The sequence below is a fragment of the Erpetoichthys calabaricus genome, chromosome 1, assembly GCF_900747795.2.
Source record: "Erpetoichthys calabaricus chromosome 1, fErpCal1.3, whole genome shotgun sequence".
Taxonomy (NCBI): Eukaryota; Metazoa; Chordata; class Cladistia; order Polypteriformes; family Polypteridae; genus Erpetoichthys; species Erpetoichthys calabaricus.
The window spans coordinates 302,490,856-302,515,206 of record NC_041394.2 but is presented as its reverse complement, the minus strand read 5'-3'; the positions used below and the strand labels follow the sequence as shown (position 1 = coordinate 302,515,206).

At 37.4% G+C, this 24,351-nt stretch overlaps 2 protein-coding genes across 2 annotated transcripts in view; one reads left to right on the top strand and one right to left on the bottom strand.

The window, feature by feature from the left end:
* Positions 1 to 15,869, bottom strand: part of mettl25 (methyltransferase like 25) — a 145,820-nt gene extending 129,951 nt beyond the window's left edge. Inside the window, exon 1 of the mRNA XM_028817207.2 lies at positions 15,621 to 15,869. Coding sequence (XP_028673040.1) covers positions 15,621 to 15,840 — 220 coding nt within the window. The 5' untranslated portion in view covers positions 15,841 to 15,869. The remainder of the gene's footprint in view (positions 1 to 15,620) is intronic.
* Positions 15,870 to 16,251: 382 nt separating this feature from the next.
* Positions 16,252 to 24,351, top strand: part of ccdc59 (coiled-coil domain containing 59) — a 34,753-nt gene continuing 26,653 nt past the window's right edge. Inside the window, exons 1-2 of the mRNA XM_028817193.2 lie at positions 16,252 to 16,474; positions 21,437 to 21,713. Of these exons, the coding sequence (XP_028673026.2) occupies positions 16,267 to 16,474; positions 21,437 to 21,713 (485 nt within the window). The 5' untranslated portion in view covers positions 16,252 to 16,266. The remainder of the gene's footprint in view (positions 16,475 to 21,436; positions 21,714 to 24,351) is intronic.

Below are 24,351 nucleotides of genomic sequence, written 5' to 3'. Positions count from 1 at the left end.
CCTAGGTCTTTTATTGTCCGCTTCGAGTGACTACGATGTAAGCTTGATGTGATGGCACTTCTCAGACACAAGCAAGAGATTATATTCGAAAATAATCTTATTCGTATTTTTCCCGACTTCTCACCATCAACAGCTGCAAAACGCAGATCCTACATTGACATTAAAAAGTTGCTACGGAAAGCCGATATTAAATACAGCCTCTTGTATCCCGCCAAACTGAAAGTGGAAGTTCAAGATCAATATTATATTTTCCTAAGCAAAGAAGAAGCTGAAAAGGAACTGAAGAAGCTGTTTCCGACACTTTTTTGAAAGTTAATAAGGAGCCGTATTCTATCAAGGCACGGGAAGGACCTATGATCTGCTCTCTGGATCCATGTTTAAAGAGACTGGTATTATAATTATACATCCTTTTCTTTATCTGGACTTTATATGTTTATGTTTTAATCAGAGTTATAGAGTTATAGACTTGAGTGTGAAAATGTGGAAGTAATTAAAGTAGGATTCGTTTTTTTTCTTCTTTTTTTTTATTCTACTATACCTTAAAGTAGACTGTTTAACATCATACCCTTGGTTTATTGCTTTTTCTACTATTTATACTATTACCATTATACTATTACAGTAGGAATTACCAGGTTTATCCTAGACTAGTTTTTAAAATCATTCCCAGGGTTGATTCTTTTTTTTTTTTTTAATCTTAATATCTTAACTTAAAAGCGCTGAAGATTATTTCAAGCTTAAATACTGTTAATGAGAATATTTTCGGCAGATAGTATTAAGAATTTAGCTGCAAAAGATATCTCTGTTTTAATTCTCTAACGCCGCTGCAGGGTGGGGTTTGTTTTGTTTTGGACGTGCTCTGTCTCTTTGTATGTCAGAGGACTGGAACATCGCGAAGTGGGATCTAGCCTCATGTGGGGAGGCAAAATGGGGGGGTGGGGGGATAAAGGGGGGAGAGAAGGAGAGCAGGTTATATCTAATCTATTTTTGTAATCCTTATAATTATAAATATCAATGCAACAATAGGCTAAAATGCAATAACTCATGGGGAATCTTGAAACTAAGATTAAAACTGCCATATTACCAATTAAAACTATAAAACGACATTAAAAACTCAGAATCTATGTCTCCATGAAGAGACAGTTAACTTTGTGAGCTGGAATGTTAAAGGCTGGAATCACGAATTAAAGAGAAAGAAAGTATGCTCTCACCTAACAGGCTTAAACGCTAAAATAGTATTTTTACAGGAGACCCACTTACTAACCAAGGATCAGTTCAGATTACAAAAAGACTGGACTGGCCAAATGTTCCATTCTAGCTTTATAAAGAAAACTAGAGGGGTGGGAATTCTCATACATAGAACAGTTCCATTTGTAGCATCAGATGTAGTGTCGGACCCTGAAGGGAGATATGTGATGGTCATGGGCAACTTATATAACAGTAAAATGATTTTGATAAATGTTTATGCACCCAATGTTGATGATAAGGAATTCATGCAAAATCTATTTGCATCCATTCCCAATGTGAACACTCATAAAATTATAATGGCTGGGGACTTCAATTGTGTTTTAAATCCACTTTTAGATAGGACTCCTGTGACAGGGGGGACGACATCTAATACTGCAAAGATAATTACACAGTTTTTAAATGATCACAACTTATCAGACCCCTGGAGGTTTCTTAACCCAAACTCAAGAACATATTCGTTCTACTCACCAGTGCATTATAGCTACTCAAGAATTGATTATTTTTTTATAGATAATAATTTCCTGCCTACAATTAAATCATGCAAATATGACACAATTGTTATCTCTGACCATGCCCCTCTAGTCTTGGAGCTAAAATCAATAAGCCCCTCACACTCACCTCGCAGATGGCGTCTTATCTATCTAACCCTCTTTTATTGGCAGACGAGAACTGCACAGAATTTATATCCAAACAAATCAGCTTCTTCCTAGAGACAAACACGTCCACAGAGGTTTCTGCAGGAACACTCTGGGAAACTCTAAAGGCCTTCTTAAGAGGACAGATTATTTCATATCTTTCCCACAGAAATAAATTAGAAACCAAGAAAGTGTCAGAGCTAAGAAATGAAATTACTAGAATAGATGAAGAACAAGCCAGGCGTCCAAATGAAGTTCTCCACAGGAAAAGGCAGGCCCTGCATACAGAACTTAACATCTTAACAACTAAAGAAACTGAACAACTTATTTATAAGTCTAGACAGCATTACTATGAACACGGAGAAAAAGCTAATAAGCTTTTAGCTCAACAAATTCATAAACAAGAAGTTCACAATGCAATACCAGTAATCACCAACAAGAATCGACCATAATAAAATAATGCACACATTTAGAGATTACTATAAGTCTTTATATTCCACTGAGCCCAAAGAAGACAACACACAATCTAATGCATTTCTGGATACATCACAGATACCACAAATAGATGCTTTAAGTGCTGAGGAACTGGATAAACCTCTAACGCTAACAGAATTACTAGACGCTATAAAGTCACTACAAAGCGGGAAATCATCAGGCCCTGATGGATACCCCGTAGAATTTTATAAGAAATTCTCCACTCAGCTAGCTCCCCTCTTATTGGCAACATTTACAGAAGCTAGAGACAACCAAATACTACCTCAAACATTTCGACAAGCATTAATCACCGTCTTTCCTAAACAAAATAAGGACTTGTTACAATGTGCATCATACAGACCAATTTCACTCCTGAATAATGATGTTAAGATACTCTCAAAAATCCTAGCTAGAAGGATGGAGAAAGTGCTGCCCTCGGTAATATCACAAGATCAAACTGGATTTATTAAAGGCCGACACCTATCTTCAAACCTCCGACACTTGTTTAATGTTATATATTCACCAGCAAAATCAAACACCCCAGAGATATTACTATCATTAGACGCAGAAAAAGCATTTGATATGATTGAATGGAATTACCTTTTCACTGCATTGGAGAAATTTGGGTTTGGCCCGAATATTTGTGCATGGATCAAACTACTGTATACCAATCCAGAAGCTTCAGTTTGTATTAATAACATTTGCTCAGACTACTTTAAACTAGAACGTGGTACCAGACAAGGATGTCTCTTGTCGCCACTGTTGTTTGCAATCGCTATTGAACCACTGGCGGTTCACTGCCGAAATTCTTATCAGATAAAGGGGATTGTCAGAGAAGGACTGGAACAGAAAATTTCTCTATATGCAGATGATATGGTCTTATATATATCAGACCCAGAAAACACTGTCCCCGCTGTTTTAACAGCACTAACAGAATTTCAAAAGATATCTGGTCTTAGAATTAATCTGAATAAAAGTATACTCTTTCCAGTGAATTCACAAGCATATAATATTAAATTAGACACCCTACCTTTTACCATAGCAGATCAGTTTAAATACCATGGGGTAAATATCACAAGTAAACATAAAGCTCTTTATCAACAAAATTTTGGCGTCTGTATGGAAAAAATTAAGCAAGACTTGCATAGATGGTCAACCCTTCATCTCACTCTAGCCGGAAGAATTAACATTGTTAAGATGAATATCCTTCCTAAACTTCTCTTTTTATTTCAAAACATTCCAATATATATCAATAAATCGTTTTTTAAACAGTTAGATTCAACAATAACCTCATTCATTTGGAACTCAAAACACCCAAGTATCCGAAGAGCGACCCTACAAAGACCTCAGGCAGAAGGTGGCATGGCTTTACCTAATTTTCAGTTTTATTACTGGGCAGCAAACATACAAGCCATAAAAACCTGGACACAAATAAATGAACATACACAGGCTTGGTCCGCAATAGAAGTAAAATCCTGTAGTACTTCTTTATATTCCCTGCTCTGCTCTCCAATAAATGAAAGTTATCGCAAATATACTAATAACCCAATTGTGCTTTACTCACTCAGAATATGGAACCAAATTAGAAAGCATTTTAAGATGGAAAATCTTTTATCAGTGGCACCTCTGCAAGAGAACCACCTCTTTCAACCTTCGCAAGTATATCCAGTTTTTAATACCTGGAAAAGTTTTGGGATTAAAATGCTCAGAGATCTTTATATAGACAACATATTTACATCTTTTGAACAATTACGTTCAAAATTCAACCTCCCACCTACACATTTCTTTTACTATCTTCAAATTAGAAATTTTGTTAAACAGAAATTGCCCGATTTCCCCCACCTTGCACCCTCCACAATGCTGGAAAAAATACTGCTCAATTTCGAGGAAATAAACACTATTTCCGCAATATATAAAATCTTATTAGAGTCCCTACCTTTGAAAGATCTAAGAGGACATTGGGAAGAAGATCTCTTAATCAATATATCAGAAAAGGAGTGGAAGGTAGCAAAGCAGAGAATTCACTCGAGTTCTATATGCGCAAAGCATAGAATTATTCAACTAAAAATTATATATCGAGCCCATCTGTCTCGCTTAAAACTGTCCAAAATGTTTCCAGGGCAGGATCCAACCTGCGAACGCTGCAACCAAGCTCCTGCCTCACTGGGTCACATGTTTTGGGCCTGCACCAAACTAACATCATTTTGGACAAAAAATTTTAAGTGCCTCTCAGACAGCCTTGGTATCACAATCCCTCCTAACCCATTAACAGCTGTGTTCGGTGTTCTTCCAGATGGACTTGAATTGGAGAAGGACAAGCAAACGGTGATTGCATTCACTACACTTTTGGCACGCAGACTTATTTTGTTAAATTGGAAGAATCCTAATTCTCCTCTTATAAGTCAGTGGGAAACCGATGTTTTATATTATTTGAAATTGGAAAAAATCAAATTCTCAGTTAGAGGATCTGTACAAAATTTTTTCAAAACATGGCAGGATTTAATCAATATTATTTTAGAATAAGAGAAATAACTATTACCGCATTTAACTCCCTTCTCCAACTCTTATTTACATAGATATTTACTTCTCCCTTTCTTTTGTTTAATGTTGCCTTATTAAAAAGCCTTAAGCAATTTTCCTTTAGCTAAGCTCTCCTTCTCAGGGGTGGGGTTTGATTAGTCTTCAAATTTGTTGGGTTATAAATTGATCTGTTTGTATGGAATGATTACAATGAAAATTAATTTAAAAAAAATATAGAAAACTCAGTTTTCATACATGTTATTTATTCACTCTAAATATACATCATAGTCAAACATTTTCAATAATGAAGGAACTAAAGAAGTGGGCAATTAACTTTTCACAGCATTGTTGTTACTAAGAGCTTTCACTGACAGCTGTGATATATTTATATTGAAACAGAAACGCTAGTTATACACAGTAGAGGTTTTGAATTACAAATGTTGAGGTACATCTGTTTTCGGCTTAAAATGTATATTAGAGTAAGGACATTTTCTTCTGATCCACAGACTTTAATAAACAGAAAAGGAGCAACTTTTTTCTTTTGCTTTCTGTCTCCTTATGTTATTTTTATTACAGTTGTGGTTTGCCCATTTCACCTTCTACCTCTGTGGCATCATGTAAGTTAGTGACAGAGTGCCCCACAGCCCCTGTTGAATAAATTGACTCAGCAGTGCACGCAAAACAGAACAAATGATGCAAGGAAGGGTGTGGACTACAAATCACATCCACACTATGTGCATTCCTTGTATGCTGCAACCTTTTTCTGTTATTCACCTATTATTTACTTACTAACTTTCAATCTAGTAATAAAACATAACGTGAAAAAAATACATATTTTTAGGAAAAAGAAATGATTTAACATACCCCTAAATTATAAATATATACACATTTTTTCACCAAATTTTCTGATTTTTTTTAAGTCTAAATTGGTCCTGTGTTAGTGTGCGTGTGTGAATTGGATCTGTGATGGACTGGCACCCCATTCAAGGTTGGATCACAAGACAAGTGCCCACTCTACCACAATGCTTGCCGTCTAAAGACTACATATACAAACTGGATTGTTTAGCATAGTTTAGCTCTCTAGCCCAGCAGACACTGTTAAAATGTATCTGCATTACTAAGTATATATTGAAGTTATTTTCTGCTTTGCCTGTTATTTATAAAAAAAAATCATAAAATACATAACCAAAAGCTAAAAAAAAAACTAGGATGTCTTCTCTCTGAGACAAATAAAATCAGAATGCATTTAAGTGTTATTCTCACAAAACCTTATTTTATGGCTAATATTCTGCATCTTACTTGGTTGATAACACTCTACCCAAATGTCAAATGAAGAAGTGCAAGGATTTTATTTTATTCTAGTTCTGTTTTTTTTTTGACATTTGTAAGTCAGCATCTTACATAACACTTTTTTAAATGCTCGCTTGAGTAGAAGCTTTACACGCAAGTTGTATTTTGAATATTTGGTCACAATATATGAGGATAAAATATGGAAAGTAGTCTAATGCATAGTATATTAGAAATGGCATTTTGTCTACCTACAAGTCAGTTCCTTTGAAGGCTTAATACTGTTTACATAGTTGCAAGTACTTAACCATTAACACATTTAGAGAGAGGTCAGCACAAGACCATGCAGCCACAATACAGGTCTAGTATAAAAAAAATTAACAAACTGCTTTTAGATTTTCTCTTTTGTGGCAAAAATACACAGATGTCGCTGATGACCCCCACCTCAAACTCAATCCCTCATGTGCTATATAAAAATTCCAAGTAAGTACAGGCCAGCAAGCTTAGCATGCATCATGGATAAACTAACGGAAGAAATTATTAAGGAAATGACTGCACAGAAATGGCGAGGACATGTGTTTTACTAGTCAGCATGGGTTCAAATGAGGCAGGTTCTGTTTTACTAATATGATGCAAGTCTCTTGAGGAGGTAACACAAGGACACAATAAGAGAGGTGCATATTACTTACCATGATTTTCAGAATGCATTTAATAAGGCCCCACATGAGAGGCTACCAATAAAATCAGAATTCACAAGCAAATAGTTTTTTTTCCATAGGAGAGAAAAGGCTAAACTGAGCTTTCATAATTTTATGTTTAACGTTGTTTACTATTGTCATTCATCTATATATATATATATATATATATATATATATATATATATATATATATATATATATCTATCTGACCCGGATTTGACCTACAAGCTTTTCAATTCCTATTGGTCCAGGCTGATTATTACTTTCCTTATTTTCTGAATTTGCACATAGATTATTATTGTTCTCTTGTACATCCTTTATTGCCTTCACTTAGTTGTTCACATGCCATCTAGAACGTATAGCATTTTTAAGAGCTGGGAGCACATGAAGTGTGTCTGCCGAAAGCATTCCAACAACTGCAAGGTTAGATGTCCGTGAACTTGTTTTAAATTGTTTGTAAGTTGGGCATGACATGCAAAAGTCACCGTCTCATGGGTCTTGCTTCCTAAGGTTGTTATGTCTAGTCTCGCATGACGTCAAAGTGTCTCTCCGAGATGATCACGTCTTGACCCAAGATTTTTTATATAATAGATATATATAACTATATATACTGTGTGTATATATATATATATATATATATATATATATATATATATATACTGTGTATGTATATATATATACTGTGTATATATATATATATATATATATATATATATACTGTGTATATATATATATATATATATATATATACTGTGTATATATATATATATATATATATATACTGTGTATATATATATATATATATATATATATACTGTGTATATATATATATATATATATATATATATATATATATATATATATATATATATATATATATATATATATATATATATACTGTATATATATATATATATATATATATATATATATACACAGTGATCCCTCGCTATATCGCGCTTCGCCTTTCGCGGCTTCACTCCATCGCGGATTTTATATGTAAGCATATTTAAATATATATCGCGGATTTTTCGCTGCTTCGCTGGTTTCTGCGGACAATGGGTCTTTTCATTTCTGGTACATGCTTCCTCAGTTGGTTTGCCCAGTTGATTTCATACAAGGGACGCTATTGGCAGATGGCTGAGAAGCTACCCAACTTACTTTCTCTCTCTCTCTCTCTTGCGCTGACGTAGGGGGGTGTGAGCAGGGGGCTGTTCGCACACCTAGACGATAGGATCATTGCTAGCTTCTGTGTGCAGCTGCTTCCTGAAGGACATGCTGCACGGTGCTTCGCATACTTAAAAGCTCAAAGGGCACGTATTGATTTTTGACTTTGTTTTTCTCTGGCTCTCTCTTTCTCTCTCTCTCTCTCTCACCCTCTCTCTATCTAAATATCTCTCTCTCTCTCTCCCTGCTCCTGACGGAGGGGGTGTGAGCTGCCGCCTTCAACAGCTTTGTACCGGCGGTGCTTCGCATACTTAAAAACCAAAAAGCCCTATTGATTTTTTTTTTGACTGCTTGCTTTGTTCTCTGTCTCTCTCCTGACGTGCACTCCTTTGAAAAGGAAGATATGTTTGCATTCTTTTAATTGTGAGACAGAACTGTCATCTCTGTCTTGTCATGGAGCACAGTTTAAACTTTTGAAAAAGAGACAAATGTTTGTTTGCAGTGTTTGAATAACGTTCCTGTCTCTCTACAACCTCCTGTGTTTCTGCGCAAATTTGTGACCCAAGCATGACAATATAAAAATAACCACATAAACATATGGTTTCTACTTCGCGGATTTTCTTACTGTATATATATATATATATATATATATATAGATAGATAGATAGATAGATAGATAGATAGATAGATAGATAGATAGATAGATAGATAGATAGATAGATAGATAGATAGATAGATAGATAGATAGATAGATAGATAGATAGATTATAGATATCTCTCTATTATAAAAAAAAATCCTGGGAGAGAAAGACTAGGGAGAAGAGACATGATCTTCACGTGAAGATCACGGAAGACACTTAAAAGACCCGTGAGACGAAAGGGATTGGCCACGGAGTGTATAGCGGGGACCTTAAACATGAGACTTTGTGCCAAGAGATTGAGCCAGGACTGCCTCGCGGGGACGTAGAACATGAGATTCTTGCAAGACACGCCCTACTTACAACCAATATCAAATAAGACAGCAGGCAGCAAAACATTCAGTTGTGTCAAGGCTTTGAGCACAAACAGATCCAGAGCTCTCAGCACATATAAAGCGTAAGGACAATACGTTATAGACAAAACGTCGACGACTAAGTGAAGAAGAAAGTGCAGCGCAGAGAAAAGAGACTCAAAAGCGTTGGAGAGAAAAAAATGCAACAAAGAAAAAGAATAATCGAGGTGCAAATTCAGAAAATAAAGAAAGTCATAATCAGCCCGGAACAAGTGGAATTGAAAAAAAAAGTAAGTCCAATCGGGCTCAGAATTAAAAGAAGGAGTAAAAGACAAAGTAGGACTTCATAAAGACATTCAAAAACGTTGGCGCTATACACATGCAGAGCTGGTTAGTGATTATAAAAGCAGTGGAATTCGAAAGGGTCAAAAAAAAAAAACGATGGTGCGATACACATGCAGAGAAAGGCATTAGCACAAACAAAAGGAAATTATTACTCGAACAAAGGGAAAATAATCATCATGGACCAGGTGTAATTGAAAAAATAGTATGACAAAGCGAGGTCAGAAATAAAAGACAAAGAGTATAAAACAAAGTAAAACGACATAAAGAGGTTAAAAAACAAGGGGGCCAAACACATGCAGGGCAGGTTAGAAATAATGAAAGCAGTGGAATTCAAAAGACTCAAAAAAAAAGCGTAGGTGCAAAACACATGCAAAGCAAGATATAGAATATGAGAGCAGAAAAAAACGAAAGTGTCAAAAAAAAAGAAAGTAAACATTGCATTAGCGCAAACAAAGAGAAATTATTACCCGGAGAAATAACGAAAAGGCGAATAGAGATCGAATATATGGACATAGGTGATATGTCTGAAATATGTAAATATTGCAAGGCTTTGAAGTTTAAGTTAAAGAATTTCAAAAACAGGGTTTACCTCACATGCATTTATTGGTTATTTTGCAAAAAAAATTATTAACTGCTGATGATGCAGATTGTTTTGTCTGAGCTGAAATTCCAAACAGAGAAACCTATCCTGAATTATGGTACAAACTCATTAAACACATGTCTCACGGACCTCATTTAAAAGATTCAGCATGTTGGGACTCTAAAGATTCCAAATATTGTTTTTAAAGAAGTTCTGAAATAAAAGTGAAACTAATGAAATAGCAACAATTTAAAGAAAAAAAATTTTTAATAGTTTGCACAGATAGTCCCCAGGTTACGGACATCCGACCTACGACATACGAACAGGGCCGCAGCTGCGACGCATGCGCCTCAGTAACTGCCGCTCCATCATCTTCGGCCCGGGGACGCTTCAAGCGGTGGCTGGATGGAGGCTGGAGGGGGTCGATTTCGCTGCTCGTGCAGTGTAGTGTCCATCAGGCGGCTCCCGGCGGCAAGCGGTTTCACTGCCCGCCCACCACACACGGCTGCCCCATTCGTTCTAGGTGGGCGGCTGGTAATGCTGCAAGTGGTGACCCTGTTATGGCTGAACAGAGGCCATTGAGGGTGAACGGGGAGGCGGGGGGGTAGCATTGTAGTGTGCCTCGGATGACTGCGTGTTGAATGGAGGCGGTGGTGCGATGAGACACTGCAGGCAGCATACTGTAGTGGAGGTGACTGTGATGTTGGCTGGTGATGAACCGCCCCTTGCTGCCCCAATTCATTCTCAATAGCAAGCCTGCTTGTATTGTTACGCACATAGCAGGAAGTTGTCTCTTGTCAGTACAGGGTGGTCCAGATCTAATTCTGCAGATCCAGATCGTCTGGATGACTTTGATTTATGTGGGGACGATTCAAGTTCGGCACGGACACTGGGGTTGGTGAGCAAAGCAAGCAGGGGGCGAAGTATATATATATATACAGTGCATCCGGAAAGTATTCACAGCACATCACTTTTTCCACATTTTATGTTACAGCTATATTCCAAAATGGATTAAATTCATTTTTTTCCTCAGAATTCTACACACAACACCCCATAATGACAACGTGAAAAAAGTTTACTTGAGGTTTTTGCAAATTTATTAAAAATAAAAAAATTGAGAAAGCACATGTACATAAGTATTCACAGCCTTTGCTGTGAAGCTCGAAATTGAGCTCTGGTGCATCCTGTTTCCCCTGATCATCCTTGAGATGTTTCTGCAGCTTAATTGGAGTCCACCTGTGGTAAATTCAGTTGATTGGACATGATTTGGAAAGGCACACAACTGTCTATATAAGGTCCCACAGTTGACAGTTCATGTCAGAGCACAAACCAAGTATGAAGTCAAAGGAATTGTCTGTAGACCTCTGAGACAGGATTGTCTCGAGGCACAAATCTGGGGAAGGTTACAGAAATATTTCTGCTGCTTTGAAGGTCCCAATGAGCACAGTGGCCTCCATCATCTGTAAGTGGAAGAAGTTCGAAACCACCAGGACTCTTCCTAGAGCTGGCCGGCCATCTAAACTGAGCGATTGGGGAAGAAGGGCCTTAGTCAGGGAGGTGACCAAGAACCCGATGGTCACTCTGTCAGAGCTCCAGAGGTCCTCTGTGAAGAGAGGAGAACCTTCCAGAAGGACAACCATCTCTGCAGCAACCCACCAATCAGGCCTGTATGGTAGAGTGGCCAGACGGAAGCCACTCCTTAGTAAAAGGCACATGGCAGCCCGTCTGGAGTTTGCCAAAAGGCACCTGAAGGACTCTCAGACCATGAGAAAGAAAATTCTCTGGTCTGATGAGACAAAGATTGAACTGTTTGGTGTGAATGCCAGGCGTCACGTTTGGAGGAAACCTGGCACCATCCCTACAGTGAAGCATGGTGGTGTGTGGATGTTTTTCAGCGGCAGGAACTGGGAGACTAGTCAGGAATAAGGGAAAGATGACCGCAGCGATGTACAGAGACATCCTGGACGAAAACCTGCTCCAGCGCGCTCTTGACCTCAGACTGGGGCGACGGTTCATCTTTCAGCTGGACAACGACCCTAAGCACACAGCCAAGATATCAAAGGAGTGGCTTCAGGAAAACTCTGTGAATGTCTTTGAGTGGCCCAGCCAGAGCCCAGACTTGAATCCGATTGAACATCTCTGGAGAGATCTTAAAATGGCTGTGCACCGACGCTTCCCATCCAACCTGATGGAGCTTGAGAGATGCTGCAAAGAGGAATGAGCAAAACTGGCCAAGGATAGGTGTGCCAAGCTTGTGACATCATATTCAACAAGACTTGAGGCTGTAATTGCTGCCAAAGGTGCATCGACAAAGTATTGAGCAAAGGCTGTGAATACTTATGTACATGTGATTTCTCAGTTTTTTTATTTTTAATAAATTTGCAAAAACCTCAAGTAAACTTTTTTCATGTTGTCATTATGGGGTGTTGTGTGCAGAATTCTGAGGAAAAAAATGAATTTAATGCATTTTGGAATAAGGCTGTAACATAACAAAAGGTGGAAAAAGTGATGCGCTGTGAATACTTTCTGGATGCAGTGTATGTATATATACACACATTTGTATACTTGCATATATCCACATCTTCTGTTATCCTTAAGTTATAAATAAATTTAATTTTTTGTTAATTTCAACATATTTGGGTTATTTATGAAAGGAAGTCTTTGGTCACATCCAATCCACCACAGAAAAAGTAAAAGTGTTAATGTAGACTTTTGGTATTTTATGAATTTCTTTCATATTTTGTATGGATCTCTTCACCTTTCTGGCATCCTGGCCTGAAAGTGAAACAGAGATCCCTTACTAAACCTACATTTAAGATGGCATCATTTGGGGAACCTCTTGTTGATTGCTTTAATGATTTACCAGCATTGCTGAAGGTACAACTGATAATTAATAGAGTGATCATACACCCATTTCCTACATTATTTTGCCTTTCCCAGGAGATGGAGAACTTAAAATTCATTCTCTTCCTACAATACTGACACAAATGTTGAAACTACAGCTAAGAGAGGGTGGAGCATATGATATTATTTATCTGGACTTTTAGAAAGCATTTGATAAGGTGCCACATGAGAGGTTGGGCATCAAATTAAAAGAAGTGGGAGTTCAGGGTGATGTTTTTAGATGGGTGCAGAATTGGCTCAGACACAGGAAGCAGAGGGTGACGGTGCGAGGAACCTCATCAGAACTGGCCAATGTTAAGAGTGGTGTTCCACAGGGGTCAGTGCTAGAGCCGCTGCTATTGTTAATATATATATAAATGATTTAGATAGGAATATAAGTAACAAGCTGGTTAAGTTTGCAGATGATACCAAGATAGGAGGATTAGCAGATAATTTGGAATCTGTTATATCATTACAGAAGGACTTGGATAGCATACAGGCTTGGGCAGATTTGTGGCAGATGAAATTTAATGTCAGTAAATGTAAAGTATTACACATAGGAAGTAAAAATGTTAGGTTTGAATACACAATGGGCAGTTGGAAAATCGACAGTACACTTTATGAGAAGGATTTAGGAGTCATAGTGGACTCTAAGCTATCGACTTAGAAGCCTCTAAGAAGGCTAACAGAATGTTAGGCTATATAGCATGATGTGTGGAGTACAAGTTCAAAGAGGTTATGCTCAAGCTTTATAATGCACTGGTGAGGCCTCATCTTGAGTACTGTGTGCAGTTTGGTCTCCAGGCTACAAAAAGGACATAGCAGCACTAGAAAAGGTCCAGAGAAGAGCGACTAGGCTGATTCCAGGGCTACAGGGGTTGAATTGTGAGGAAAGATCAAAAGAGCTGAACCTATACAGTTTAAACAAAAGAAGATTATGAGGTGACATGACTGAAGTGTTTAAAATTATGAAGGGAATTAGTACAGTGGATTGAGACTGTTATTTTAAAATGAGTTCAGCAAGAACACGGGGACACAGTTGGAAACTTGTTAAGGGTAAATTTCGCACAAATATTAAGAAGTTTTTCTTTACACAAAGAACGATAGACACTTGGAATAAGCTACCAAGTAGTGTGGTAGACAGTAAGACGTTGGGGACTTTCAAAACTCGACTTGATGTTTTTTTTGGAAGAAATAAGTGGATAGGACTGGCAAGCTTTATTGGGCTGAATGGTCTGTTCTCGTCTAGAGTGTTCTAATGTTTTAATGTTCTAACGTACGGCCAAAAATACACATTACAACGGTTTCGGTAGATACCAGCATAACGTATCCATATATACATTTCAGATTGAAACTTTTTTTTAAACAAATAACAAAGGTACTACTGATTAATTGTGCACACAGGCGCACCCTCTTATTTTTCAAAATGCTTGCTAACACTGTCTTACTCAAATATATTTGATAGCAGGTATTCACTTTTCTTAAACTGATAAAAGTACAACATCTTTCTTATTCACTTGCTTGTTCATTCACAATGCCACCACCACAGCACAAAAGACAAGCTTTTTTCTTTTGCCTCTGGTTTGGTAAACAGTATCGTGCCATTAACACTCACACCAGTAGATTCAAAAACAGTATTTATCCGCAGGTCCTAAGGTTACTCAATAGCTAATCATAATTATAAAAAAGCAACATTGCAGCTTGCATTTTATATTATCATGGCACTATCCTGCAAATAATATTTTATTTATGTTGCATGTATGATATTGTATTCATTCTATTGTCATTGTATTACCACAGTTTTTTGTAAGAGACATACAAGTCATGGTTTCACTTGAACTAAAGTGCCTTATAATTGTGTTTGCTGGGAAATGTGTAAAAAGCTACTCTTCAATTAAGATATCTTGCCCTGCCATGAAAACCACAAGCCAAGAATGAATCAGTGCTATTTTTATAATGCCTTGTTGTTAAAAGTGACACAATGAAGCTACAGAATTATTCCAACAATGAATTCAACAAATACAAGATGCTATAAATAAATGTGGATCTTTATGTAAAAGAAGGCATTGCAAAATGGCACAGAAAGAATTCTGTCACTAACGTCCAGTTAAAGTCACTAAGGATGGATGGATGGATGGATAGATAGATAAGACAGATACTTGTACCAGTTGGAAATTTACCTTTTTTACATTTTTACAGAGGCACAAGAAATACTATAAACAATAACAACATCAGGCCCTCTCAAACACACATAAAGTTAACAAAAAAGAGTAAAAAATACTTCTGACTTGGCTAAAGATATGAGAGCAGTCACACTGAGGAACTATAAAGGTGTTTTGCCGGTGGGTAAGAAGGAGCCCAGCACCGTTTCTTGACAAACCTCTACTGAAAAATCTATTGACTACAAGTACTGTGTGGCATTGAGATGCTATGCAGCATTGTTCACACTGTCTATTTGGTCTTCAATCCCTTCTCCACTACCATCTCCAGGCGGCAGAACTTCTGAAGATGTCACAACCCACATCAAGTGGGTAATTCTCGCCTTAAAAAAGACTACCCTGACCTTTCTTATATAGTGCCTTTATGTTACTCAACTAGTCCAGTCTGTCAGTAATGTGGACCTGTAATTCCCTTTAAACCGAGGGAAATTTTAACATTCGATTCATTACATTTGCATTCATTTTCTCCCTTGATTAACTTTCTCAACCAGTCTAATAACCATACAGTTTATGGCACATTAATATAAACAGAATTTAGCTGTCGTCTAATCTTTAAGAAGTCTAATGTTAACCCACCTTCTCGGACGACGCCGCTGCAAGTGTCACTCTGTTCAGTGAGTAGTGACAGAACACTTTCTGGCGAGACTGCCACAAACTCGTCCCAAATCCCATTGGTGTAAAAATCGACAGTATGGGCATTTGCTATTTTTAGAGAAACCGAAAGAAACTTAGCCACTTGGTCTAACGTATTTCTCAGCGCTTCGAGTGTAACGCCGGTGTCTAAGGAAGATGACATTTTCCGCTTCGATCCTCTAGTTCACGTGTAGGCTGTAAATAGGAGACAGTCATAGTTACACACAGACTAATCGATCCTTTTTCTTCTATTTATTTAGATACCTAAATTCCACTAGGGTTCTCAGTCTTTATTACAGTAAATCAATTATTACTCCACTGAACTGAAAACAAATATTCACAAGTGTGTTGATATAACAAACAGAAAATATGGATGTGAAATGATCCGCCCTTATACCAATATAATGAGTGTATTAATTTTCTTCACGTTTCCTTGTTAATATTTTCAAGTCACTTGCGACAGTAATATCACGCATACAACCCAACAATTTCAATAAAATCTGCGTTACGTTTATAAATCAATGTGACCGTTCAATCTATGTAGGTTGATTAGTCAGGTCTGGAGACACTTTTTTTTTTTTTTTTTTTGATGACGACGAAAATCTGCGACTACGGCTATGTGTGTGGACTTGCGTTGATCAGCAGCATGCCTCCCAACGAAAAAGAAACGGGGAATAGCAAAAGGCTTTCCCAAAAGAGTTTTAAGAGTAACCGGCAAGAGTTTGTCCCGAAATTCTCCAAAAAGAAAAGAAAATGGGTTCCACTTGAAAACAAATTTGTAGGCAGCGTTAAAGAAGGTATGTCGTCACTGTCTTCTTACTGAAGTGTAAGTGTGCCTCTTTCTAAAACCGAAAACAGGCTAGTTTAAAGTCTTAGGGTTTGAAATAATTTCCTGACATTGTGTTTGGGGTAACACTTAATCGCAGGGCATGTTCACGCTTGAAAGGACGATTCAAAAATGATTGGGAGGAATGCAATCTGAACATGAGTAGGACGTGCAGACTTCACATAGTCGTCTGAAGTGAATGATAAGGCGCCATATGAGAGGCTGATCAATGTAAAAGAAGTGAGAGCCCAGGGTTTAGTTTGTAAAGGGGTGCAAAATTAGTCCAGACAGATGAAGCAGAGTATTCTTATACGCGGGACAAACATCAAAAACACTTGCCACGTATACAGAAACTTCGAAATGCCGTAAGAAAAAGGACCCACGGTCTCTGATATACAGACATACAAGTTCGACCGGACACACATTTAAATGGGACTCCGTGCAATTAAAATTCAAGGTTAATACTAAAAGTGCTAGAGAACTGGCTGAAACGTGGCTATCCAACGAAAACGCCTTTAACAGAAATTTGGAAATTAACATGCAAATAATAAATAAGACTTTATGACCAACAATCCCCCCTCCATATGTACTATATATTTCCTTTGGGTTCCTATAAGTCTAATCATTTTCCTCGAAAGCTTAGGAATAAAAAAACTTTTATGATACGTGACTCATTTGCCCCCTTTGTGGATTTCCAGCTACATATATATATGGATAGAAATATAAGTAACAAGCCGGTTAAATCTGCAGATGAACATTAGAACAATCTAGACGAAAACCGGCCATTCAGCCCAGCAAATCTCGCCAGCCCTATCCACTTAATTTTTCCAAAATAACATCAGAGTTTAATTTGGCAAGTCCCTAACGTTATACTGACTATCGCCTATTTGATAACTTTTTCCATGTGTCTGTGGTTCCCAGTGTAAAGAAAAACAATCTCTACACAAGGCACAGGTCCTGATTATACTGGATAAAGTCTCTGTAAATGGTGTAACTTAACCATTTGCCACCTGTTCAGGGGGTAACTCTTCCTGTCTTCTACTACAGTACTTTCCAGTTGTCTCTCTCTCTCTCTCTCTCTCTCTCATACTACAGCCTACTGGGCTCCATTTACCCAAACTGAATCTTAGACAAGCTCTCTAGTTCTATATTTGGGCTACTTAATGTAAAGTGTTGATAATGTTACACCTATTCCATGTTGTGTCTCTGACGTGTTTACTACTTCAGCCCCTTATAGCTTCTTGTAAGTCTCACAGCCTGTGACTGTGTATGTATGTATTATTTTTATTCTGAAATATATATACTCTATTTAAATGAGTTTATTGTTCTTTGTGACAGCAGTAAAATTTAACGTTTACATGGGTGACTTTCAAGGCAAACACTTTAATGAATCCTTTAATTTTTGTAGGTTTATCTGTTCCACCTGCCTTGCAAACTGATACAACTTGACTATAAAGTTTTTCAAAAGCACTTGGAAATTTACAATTTGCTTGTAATATAAAGGTGAAAATGATTTCCATAGCATAGCTCCAGCTGTGCATTAGGTTTTGTTTCCAGTTTGAAATGAAGAGGGCACAGATGATAGTAAATTGGTGTTAAATAAACTTAATAGCTTTTCACAATTTCAACTTTTTAAAATTTATGTTCATAAATTTTCCTTTTGCAAATGCCAGACTATAAGAAACTGATCCATATAGCACAAATCCAGCTGAGGTAGTATATATAGCATTTGTAATGTATGCTTAAAACATATTTTTTAAAAGGTGTTTTTCTTGTATATGAATTTACATTTTGTAAACCTTACTCAATACAGGGTTAGGACGGTAATGCTCTGTCTTTCACTGTTGTTGCTGGCCTTGTGCTCCATTCTGCCATAATAAGCTCTAATCTTTCCACAGCCATCTAAATGATAATTTCTAAAGTAAAGATGGCTCATTTTATATTGCTTAAACTTTTTTTTAGTTAAATTGACCATTAATAATTAATTTATTATATATATATATATATATATATATATATATATATATACAGTATATACATTATAAGAAGCTAGCCCAGCCACAGACAGACACGACAACGCATTGTCCACAACACACACGTTTATTTACAGTGCACAGTCCTTGTATCTTCTGGCCGCCTCCACTCCTGTCTTGCAAGCTCCATCCTTCTTCCACCCGACTCCAGCTCTCCGAATGGAGTGCGGCAGCCCCTTTTATTTAGCATCAGATGTGCTCCAGGTGCCCGATCATGGACTTCCGGCAGCACTCCCCAGTGTGGCGGAAGTAATTCAAGCATAAACCATCCCTGGTCTGTCAGCAGTCCCTGGTGTCCCAGCAGTGCTGTCCCCCAGGGATCAAGGACCGGCCAGGTACTCAGGGAAAAGAAGTACCGCTCTCCCGGTTCCTCCTTCCTCCAGGCATCCCGGCGGGACAGGGTTCCTGGCCGTCTGTCACTATATATATATATATATATATATATATATATATATATATATATATATATATATATACATACACACACACACACACTATATGTATGTGTGCGTGTACACTACCGGTCAAAAGTTATGGAAAACCTCAGTTTTTCTGGAAATGCATGCAGTTTAATATCTGAATGTTTCATGAAATTAAGGCATAGAGCAAATAAACAATGGCAAATAAAATAGAGTCAAGAAATCATTAAGTGTACAAAATTTGATTCAATTTTTTGATTAATCACAGTAGCCACTTTCTGCTGATATAGCAGCTAAACTGTGTTAACACTTTTGATTTAGAATGTCAGTCACACTGTGCATGTCACCAACTCTACCTCTAGCAAAAACCCCTAGAACTTCACACTTCCCCCTCCATGTTTGACAGTTGGTGTCACACAATGAGGAACCATTCTTTCACCAACTCAACGTCATACAAACGCCATGCGTGATGATCCGAAGATTTAAAACTTTGATTCATCAGTCAATAAAACTTTCTTCCAATTTGCAGTACTTCACAGCTGGCATTTCAAGGCCCAATTTTGCCCTTTAAGAAAGCAGCATAAAGTCTTCTCTTCACAGTAGAAACTGAGACTTGCTTTTTTCGACCACTGTTAAGCTGTTGCGCTGTGAGGTGCCTATCATACAAGCTAGTGACCCTAAGAAACTTGTCTTCTGATTGGGTAGTGACTTTGGGTCTGCCCAATTTCTCTTCCAAGCATTGCCCAAGTTTCCAGTTGCCTTTGGATTGTGTAGGACATTGTATTCACTGACACTTTGATTTTTTTTTTTTTGCAGTTTCTCTAAATGAAAGACCTATACTTTCAAGGGTAATAATGCTCTGTCTTATTTCATTTGTTAATTGCTATTTTCGCCGTTATCACTGGAATTTCAACTTTCTGCAGTGCAATATTGTCCAAACAGTGTTTCAGAGGGTGTAATAACATAGTCTGTTCCAACTCTGCTTTAAGAGGTTTTTAAGTAATCAACAGACATTGAGACACCTGTGCAAATTGTTTCAACTTGCATTATTTCAACTGCTGTAGAACATATTGTCACAAACTCGAGACAGAGTCATACAAAGGTTTGGGGCAGCCACCTGTATAATTTGGTATCCTGGCTGCAAAGTTGCTTTCTTAAAATATACAGCACGGATGTGCATACAACCGAGTCCAAAACAAGACTGAGGGAATAGGGAAAAGGTGCAGGCTCTTAAAGGGGGAGACAGGAAATGAGATCGTAAGGATCGGGCTCATGTTCTTCAGCCTTTGGTTCGAGCCCAGACGTGACATCACAGGGGCCGTAGCTGGCAAGGTCTCCTTCCATTGGCTCGGTCCCGGAAGTGACGTCAAGAGAGCCAGGTGGAATCTCCCGTGAATGGTCTACGTGGAAGGGAGAAAAAGAGTCAGTGCACTCTGCCACATCCCGGCATGCCTCAGAAACTGCCTTTACTCAAGTCCTTTAGCTGACTCCCATGTGAACGTGTGTGACAATATGTAGGTTGTAACCTATTAGTTGTGCCCTGAAGAAGGCCTGTTTGTAATATTCTGAAATTTCCCTTTTTTTTTTTTTTGCTAACATAAACTTTAAATGTAAACCTCTGGCACTTTACTGCTTATGTTTTCACCATTTTCGGTCATTCATTAAATTTGAAGAAAAACTGAATTGTTTTAAAACTTTTGACTGGCAGTATATGTATATATACTGATATATATATAACGTGTGTGTGTTTTGATATAGTTTTTATATAAAATTACAAAAAGCATCACTTAATTAGCATTGGACCTGCCAGTGATGAGACAGGCATCCTTCCCTTGAGCATCGGAACCTGGGGCTACCAAACATCAATATGCAATGTAAAAAAAATTATTGTTTTTTGAGTTTACGGTTATTCCTCCCACAACCATAATTTTTGCATTCCTCTATGTGTTATTGCTACCCTGATGTTTTACGTATGTTAAGCACCCTACTGGCAGTTGAAAAGAGTTAGTTGATACTGATATCCTCTTTATTATCCACATATGTGGAACATGTCAAAGGTTAGCTTCTGTCATAAGTGTAAACACATTCAGCACAAGCACACACTTCAGAGCAATAGAAAAAGGATGTTAAATCTTGACAGTTTTGTTTAAACTTCAGCTAGATGTGTGTTCTGTGTTTTGTATACTGAATTAGATAGTGTTTTTATTGGGAGCTAAAATTGAGACATATTTTTATTGCCAAATAACTGCAATCTCTGTTTAGCCCTTATACGTTAAGATTTAAACACTAGGTCTTGTCAGATCACATGTTACTTGAGCTATATGGTAATTGTATGAATATGCAAAAATGTGTTCTTTGTAAGGCAGTTTTAAAATATTTGTAATAAAATGCTCTGTACACATAAAAGCTGATTGTTTTTTAAATACTTTTTCCTGTGCAAGTACAATTTGGCAACTTTTAACATTTTAAATTCCATTCCAGGCAAGGGATTTGCTTTTAAAAGAAAAGAGAAAATTCAATATGAATACAAAAAACTGCTCCAAAAGGAGAAGAGGAACAAATCCCAAAAAGAACCACAGTACATGGATATTTATCCAGAGCATCTGAAGCATTTGTATTTGGCAGAAGAGGAAAAAATGAAAGATGAACAGCAAAAAAGAAACCAGAAGAGAAGTAAACCTGTGGAGATCACATCAAATGACCAGACAACACCAAATGTCTCAGAGACACATTCCACATTTACGGATCTTATTAAAAGGTTGGTATGGTTCTTTCTCTTCCAATGAGTTCTTTAGCTTTTTTTAATGTCATTGTATTAAAAGAAACATGACAATTTACTGTATATACAGTAATTATACTTTATGTGTGTGTGTGTGTGTGTGTACACAAGTGAAATTCCTTTAGAACAAACTTTGTTTTAACAAATTCCTTATTTTAAATCATTTTTTTTTTGATTTTGGCTAATTACCTATAGAACTAAGGCTAGTAAAGCTCATTAAGGCTAATTCCAATTTGTCTGCAAAATTTATTACAACAAAGCCATTTTTCATAAAAAGGCAGAGAAAAACATGGCCCAAAAACTGTAATTCAGGAGTTCCGCTGAATAGCCAATTAGATCTCACTTTTATGTCACTTGGTTAAATGATAGTCATATTCTAGTAACAAAGTGGAGCTAGTGAAGGGTTAGTGCAGACAGAAGGCATTATGGGTGTGTCTAGGGCAGGATAAATGTCAGTCAAATTTAACATCAGCTGTACTTCTGGAGCTCTGGAATTTAACTGCAACTAGACTCTACTGCTTATTTCCTGGTTTCTTGAGGTATGGTTTGATTTTGCTTAGCAGATTGATCAAATTAAGGATTACATTTTGGCACCCCTTCAGCAAAAGTGCTGACTGCTGAGCTTTCCTCATATTTTTATGCTACTCAACCAGTTTTCAGTCTGTTTCATAAAGTCACCAAGATTGTACCCAGTGAGCACATGCACACCTTAATCTTTTTTGATTTGCACCCTCCCCCACCAATACAATACAATACAATTTATTTTTGTATAGCTCAAAATCACACAGGAAATGTCACAATGGGCTTTAACAGGCCCTGCCTCTTGACAGCCCCCCACCCTTGACTCTCTAAGAAGACAAGGAAAATCCCAAAAAAAACCTAGTAGGGAAAAATGGAAGAAACCTTGGGAAAGGCAGTTTAAAGAGAGACCCCTTTCCAGGTAGGTTTGGCGTGTAGTGGGTGTCAAAAGAAGGGGGTCAATACAATACAATACACAAAACAGAACAAATCCTCAATAAAAAATTAAAATTTTTTTAGAAGTACGGAGCAGAATTTAGCAGTAGATGATATCACATAATAAGATTTGGCTAATTTTAGACTCCTGGAGACCTCATCCATCAAGCTGCCTCACCCATTTGGCCATTCACCTGCATTGTTATCATTCTTTAATTTAATATTATTTATTGTACCAGTATGCTGCTGCTGAAGAATGTGAATTTCCCATTGGGATTATTAAAGTATCTATCTATCTATCTATCTATCTACCTATCTACCTATCTATCTATCTATCTATCTATCTATCTATCTATCTATCTATCTATCTATCTATCTATCTATCTATCTATCTATCTCACTCACTCACTGCTGAAACAGTGTTGGGCCAGCCAATCTGATGAAAGGACCCCTCTTTCTCACGATTCCTGCGATCCTCCATCAGGGATGACTTTACCTTAGGCAGGCAAAACAACTTGGCAGGTGGGCCGTGGCACCAAGTGCCACATTTGAGTACCGAGAAGAGAAACAGAATAGGTGAGGGTTAGTATCCAATTCTAACTATTATGTTACTTATGTTTTAGTGCTAATGACTAACAACAGAGATGCAGTATGTACAGTTAATCAGCAGCTCTAGTCAGGATATGCTAAACTGAAGTAGTGAGTCTTCAGCCGGGATTTAAAAGCTGAGACCGAAGGGGCATCTCTTATAGTAGCAGGTAGACCATTCCACAGTTTAGGGGCCCTGAAACTAAAAGCTCAACCTCCCATTGTTATTTTATTAGTCCTTGGAACCATAAGCAGACCAGCATCTTGAGATCTTAATGTGCGCTCTGGTTTGTGAGTCATGATAAGTTCAGACAAGTAAGCCGGACCTTGGCCATTTAATGCATTATATGTTATAAGAAGGATTTTGAAATCTGCCCTAAACTTAACCGGGAGCCAGTGTAAGGATTTAAGAACTGGAGTTATGTGTTCGTATTTTCTTGTTCTTGTAATTCTTGCAGCCGCATTTTGTATTAACTGGAGGCTGTATAAAGAACAGTTTGAACATCCAGTGAACACTGCATTGCAGTAGTCAATCCTACTAGAGATAAATGCACAAATTAATTTCTCAGAATCCTGTTTATTTAGAAAGCGTCTTAATTTCCTAACATTTTTAAGATGGAAGAAACATGTTTTGGACAACTTTGTAATATGTGCTTTAAATGACATGCTAGAGTCAAAGATAACTCCTAGATTGCGGGCTGATTCAGGAAAATTAATTGGGATTCCAACTGAGTTAAATGATGACAAACTATTGTTATGCTCAGCGTCATTCCCTCCAACAATTAACATCTCTGTTTTATCTGTATTTAAAGACAAGTAGTTCTCATTCATCCACTCCTTTAATTCGCTAACACAACTAATTAAAGACAACATCAGAGAAACTTCATCTGATTTAAATGAAAGGTATAACTGGGTGTCATCTTCATACGAGTGAAAATTAACATTATGTTTCCTAATGATAGATCCCAGTGGGAAGCATGTAAAGTGAAAACAGTAAATGTCCCAGTACTGAGTCCTGCGGGACACCATATTGAACTTCTGTGTATAATGATGGAGTACTGTCAGCACATTTCTG